At 42.4% G+C, this 5,808-nt stretch overlaps 1 protein-coding gene across 1 annotated transcript; it reads right to left on the bottom strand.

Moving 5' to 3' along the window:
• Window positions 1-844: 844 nt before the first annotated feature.
• Window positions 845-1,789, bottom strand: LOC120221234 (olfactory receptor 10K2). The gene has a single exon (XM_039218508.1). The coding sequence runs from the start codon at window positions 1,787-1,789 to the stop codon at window positions 845-847; it is 945 nt and encodes a 314-aa protein (XP_039074439.1).
• Window positions 1,790-5,808: the final 4,019 nt, after the last annotated feature.

Here is a 5,808-nt window from a genome sequence, read left to right as displayed (position 1 = left end):
ATCTTCAAGGGATGCTAACCAAATTTAGATTTGTCATCTGGATTTGTCAGTGCATAGAAAATTAGAAAAAGGCCGGCTCCCATAATACATTGGAGATCCAGAAACAGATCACTTCTTGTAGAATTTTCTTGCTTGAGCTTTAGTTGGATGTATCTTAGGCACTGAGCATTGCCACGCTCACTGTGTGAACATTATCTCATTTAAACATTGTGGTCTTGGGGTGCTTGGGAGGCTCGGTTGGTTGAGCATGTGACTTCGGCTCAGGTCATAATCTCACCGCTCGTGGTTTCTAGCCCGCGTAGGGCTCTGTGCTAATGGCTCAGAGCCTGGAGCTTGCTTCAGAATCTGTGTCTCCCTCTCTCTGCCTGTCCCCCACTCACACTCCATCTCTCTCGCAAAAATGAATAAATGTTTAAAAAAAACCCCAACATTGTGGTCTGCCGATATTGAAAAACTGAAAATCGGGAAATACCCATAAAGGGAGAAATATGGAGATAGGAACTTCCTGGGTCCCTGAAACAGAGAACCAGGGCTGTGCAGAAATTTTCAGAGTGGGCACCTCATCTGGCTGAGACTGTCAGTATTTGTCATAGCCTAGAGGTCTGAACACATCCAAGTTTTCTTATAGTAGCCATCTATTATTTTTCCCTCAACTGAAAAAACTTCAGTGAGCAATAATTAATGTGATCACAGCAAGAAGATGTGTTTTTCAGAATTTTATATTTGGAAATGAAGGAAATTATCTCTGCTCTTGAAAATTGATCACTTGCTCAATCAGTTCTGCTCTGGGAATTTTTCCTTGTATGCCTCAGGCTTTCATGGCTTGGAAGGAGCAGGATCTCGATTAACACTGTGGCAGGGAAATTGTTCTTGCCACAGCTCTATGAAGAGCTGACTTGAACTCTTTATTTCTCAAGCTGTAAATCAGCGGATTGAACAACGGAGTGAGGATGGTGTAGGAGACTGATATGAGAGCGTCTTGGCTTGAGGAGTAGTTAGACTTGGGCCTTAAGTAGATAAAGGAGGCACAGCCATAATGGATGGTGACAACAATGAGGTGGGATGCACAGGTGGAGAAGGCTTTGTACCTGCCTAATGTGGAAGGAAACTGGAGTATGGCTGAGATGATGTGAATATAGGACACCAAGATCAAGAACAGGGGGATAACCAGGACCAGTGCACAGAGCATGATGATGACAATCTGACTCAGGTAGGTATGATGAGATGCCACCGTGAGGACAGGGGCGATGTCACAGAAGAAGTGATGGAGCTGGTTGGAGGAGCGGAAGGGCAGGTGGAACACCATGGAGGTGATAATCTGTGCAATAGTAAAGCCACAGGCACAGGCAGCAGCCACGAGTCCCACACACACCCCGTGTCCCATGAGCACTGTGTAGTGCAGGGGGTTACAGATGGCCACGTAGCGGTCATACCCCATGGCTGCCAGCAGGAAGGAGTGAGAGCAGCCGAGGAAGAGGAAGGTGAACATCTGGATGGCACAGCCCAGGAAGGAGATGGTCTTCTTCTGGGCCAGCAGGTCAACCAGCATCTTGGGTACAATGACGAAGGTGTAGCAGGTCTCAGAGCAGGAAAGGACAGCAAGGAAGAAGTACATGGGGGTGTGAAGGGCTCTGTCTAGCACGATGGTGGAAATGATGATGGCATTGGTGCCCAGAGTGAAGAGGTAGAGGGGCAGGAAGGCAACGAAGAGCAGGCGCTGCAGCCCGGCCAGAGAGGAGAAGCCAAGGAAGACGAACTCCCTCACCAGGGTCTCATTGCCCCACTCCATGGAAGGTACATCATTCAGAGACAATCCAGGAGAGGAGGAGTGTCAAGAGAAGTCTCTGAAAACTAGTAGAATCACAAGAAATTGATCATGAGAGAGCAGGTGTTAAGATCTGTGTTCTAAATTCATTATTCCACCTCCATGCAGTTTGATTTTAAGACATAAAAAGGTGCCTAACATCAGCTGGGTGTACATCCAAGTGAGTGTCCAGAGTCACCCTAACCCCATAGACAAACCATCCTTGACAATTCTCAGACCCCGCTATCTTTTCATCTTCTCTTGTAGGTTATGACTGTTATGCACGTTTGTAACTCTGCACTGTTTATCCTGAAAGCCTCGCCATCAACTTGCTTGTCTCCAGCCTCTCTCATACCGTCAGCTGCAGCGTAAATCATCTGAACGCACTACACGGAGAGGTGAATTTGTCTACGACTCTCAGCACCTTCCCATTAACATTCTCCTTACACTAAAACTATGACATTTCGCTCCCACCTCTCCATGACTTGGACCTGCATTCTCCCCGCCCCTGCTGGCCACACTTCCTGGCATGGCCATTGGCTCCACCTTCCCGTACTTTCATTACTAAGTGTCTTGCTTCTGAACTTTCCTTCTGCTCCCCAATCTGGGGCAAGTTTTCCAGGATGGAATATATTTCCGTGTCCTCCAATACCCAACTCAGAGCTCTTCCTCTTGCAGAGAGAACCGCCATCTTCTTCAGGCCTCTCGTCCATTTCTACCACTTCTCTTAATGCCTACAGACACTCCATTGTGCCCATCCTTTCCATCCCACCCCACATCTCTTCAGTCTGTCTTGCCCCTGATGCCCAGCAAAACTTCTGAAATATAAACTGTATCATGTAGCTCCCCTCCTCAAAATTTTACTCATGGCTTTATTTTCCAACCCTTTCTGGTTTTCAAGGTCTTGTTTTGGAAACCAAACTGTTTTTGTGATCATCTGTGGATCTATATGTGATGCATCACTATTGTACAGACGTGTTGCATCTTCTTTGCCTCTATTCCTCGGTGATGCTAACTTGTTACCACATTTTACTTAGAAATGTTTTACCATTACTCTGAAGCCCCAACCAAATCTACTTTCATGGGGAGCTTCCTTGATCTCTCCCCATAAAGGAGATGTTTCTGCTTCAGAATTCAAATAAGACAGTAATTGCCAATCTGATCTGTTGTTTACTTAATTTTGAAATATTGTATTGCTTTTTTCTCATCTCTCTTTTCCACTGGATTTTGTACCCTTGAGGGGAAGATGTAATTGTATGTATTTTCTCCTGAATTCTCCTCGGTATCCAGAACTGTATTAGGTACTTAATAGGTTCTCAATTATTAATAGTCATACAAATTAAAAAGTTAACTTGATATGTTGTTAATTATCTCATGATGTCAGAAAGCCTTCCTAGAACTTGCAGAACAAGACTGTTTTCTGTTTTTTCACCCTGGGCATGAAGATTGCACAAGACCACTAATGCCTAAGAATTTCTGTACTACAGGAGGTAAGCTTTATCTTTCAAGCCAAAAAGAGAAATCTCAGTTTATGATAGGAATATAGCACTGAAGAGAGCATCATTAGAATTCTATGTATTCCCAATTCCTTGGGCATTTGTTACTCTCTAGAGCATACTGGAATGTAAATAAATGGGAGGGAAATTATAAGGTAGACTTGTGATTATTCCATTTAAAGAAGCACATCATTCAAAATTATTATCTTAGCTAATACCAATAACAAAAATGAATGACAGCATACCCTACCTTACTCAAGAACCCCTAAATCAAGAATATCAGGTGCTATACAACTGATGGTGTTAAGCAGTGTGATTATGACCAGCCACTGTGTGTTAGGGACACACATATGAATGAGACCCAGTCCAAGACCTCATGGTTCAGGGTGAGATGTTTGCAGAAGAAGAGATTATTATAAAATGATGTGGTGATTGAAATGGCAGATATGCACCTGTGACTGAAAACACCAAGGGAACAAAGCTTTTTGTGCATCCCTGGAAAAGAATATTTTTTGTGCTTATTTCTGGGTTCCTTTATATCTGTTACAGACATGTTGAGCTAATGCATTCTTGGAGAAATGTCATAAGAATAGGCACAATTTGGTTTCTGCCATTTTCGTCCAGATGTACAAATAGTTCGAGGAAGCACAGTTGCTGACCTGTCCCTGATGTTTTCTGTTTCCATAGTATCACACCCCTCCCACCCCCTTCAGACCTTCTCTTCCTCCACCTTATTCTCCTGGTTCTTTGTTCAATGCCTGACACAAGGGTTTTTGTTGATTAGAAGGTTTATTTATTCCTAATATACTATTATCTTTCTAATCCCAGGACACCCGATTCTCAGGACGACTCATGAATATCCATGTATATGATCTCAAATTTTACCTTCATAAGCACATGTAAAGTTGAATAATGTAGGGATAAAGTGGGTTTTGAACTTAAACTGATAGAGGCTTTAATCGTGACTCTGGCATATTCTAGTGACAAGATCCTAAATTCTCTAAGTTATATTTTCTCACTTGTATGGTGAGAAAAGCAATTCCTGCCTCCTGGGGCTACAGTGGACATTAATTGAAATTACATGTGTGATAGAGTCTAATTTAGTAAATAGGAGTGCCCAATAAATACTTTCCTTTCGTCACTTGATTATTCGATGGGGGTTGGGACCAGAAATATTTTCATCAGTGAGATAATGAGAATTTAACTCATGACAAGTTGGCAAAATTGCCTTTTCTATACTTTCCAAGGGAGGGACAATTAAAGAGGGATTGTCATTCCCCTGAGGCTCTCCAAGCCTGACTGAAGGTAATCTGTTTTCTACGCAGTCCTGCCCTGTGCTGGAAGAAGCAGAGGCTAGACCTTGAAGGATGATGCCAGCCCTTCGGTGTCAGGCTGCTCTACAGCCAGTCATCCCTGCAGGTTCTTTACACCTGGTAGAAAGCAAAGGACATTTCCCAAATTTTCTGTTTTGTTGGGGGGCGGTATGAGATGAGCTTAGAAGATACACTGTAGTTAATCTTAGTCACACATGAATATAAATTCAGGAATTTCTCATTACGGATGTCTTATAATGATCAATAATGTATATCATAAGATATGCATGCTTTTAGGTATCTGTGTATTTAGGTATTAAACTCAACTATTTATTGTGCTCCTAACGACTAGAATACATCATTCCATAATTCTCATATTTTATAATTTCATGATTTCTATTGTGTCCTAAGCACTGCAGATGTAAACGTGAATGTGGGGCACCTGGGGGGCTCAGTCAGTTAGGCCTCCGACTTCGGCTCAGGTCATGATCTCACGGCTTGTGAGTTCGAGCCCTGCATTGGGCTCTGCGCTGATAGCTTGGAGCCTGGAGCCTGTTTCTGATTCTGTATCTCTATCTCTCTTTACCCCTCTCCTGCTCATGTTCTCTCTCTCAAAAATAAATAAACATTAAAAAAATTTTTTTTAAATGTAAACATGAATGAAATTGTTCCCTTCTCCGAGAAGAGAGAATCAAACAGCAGGCATATTACAAGACAGATCATCATAAACATTATGAAAGAAGCACAAGCAAAATGTCCTGAATATATTGAGGAAAAAGGAAACAATTTCTGGAAGGCTTTGAAGAGCGAACTTCATATTCTATATATGAGTATTTGAATATTAGCTGTAAGCATTTTGATAAAAATATGGACATGACTGGCATTACTCATGTAAATGCTGTGATTGAGCTGATTACCGTTTTCCTTAGTGTTGACTGGCCCTTCAGAATTTTGAACAAACATGTGCTCTTTTGTTGTATAAACATACAAAGACTTCCTGTTTCCAAAGGAAATGCATATGTGTGTACAGGTCTGTGGGCAAGAGACACTCATCTCTCCCTCGCCTTTCTTGTTTCTGTCCCATAAACTTCACGATGGGGTTACACATGAACCCCACCCCCAGTCTACTTCAGTTAGTCTGTCAGGATTCCTTCTTACATTTCCAGGCAGAAAAAAATAGAACATAATTTTGCTA

Source organism: Hyaena hyaena, unplaced genomic scaffold (genome assembly GCF_003009895.1).
Source record: "Hyaena hyaena isolate Hyena2069 unplaced genomic scaffold, ASM300989v1 scaffold_766, whole genome shotgun sequence".
NCBI classification, from domain to species: domain Eukaryota; kingdom Metazoa; phylum Chordata; class Mammalia; order Carnivora; family Hyaenidae; genus Hyaena; species Hyaena hyaena.
This window is presented reverse-complemented; position numbering and strand designations above follow the sequence as displayed.

Excerpts from the sequence above, each read along its gene's own strand:
- LOC120221234 (XM_039218508.1), bottom strand. The coding sequence starts at position 1,789 with ATGGAGTGGGGCAATGAGACCCTGGTGAGGGAGTTCGTCTTCCTTGGC.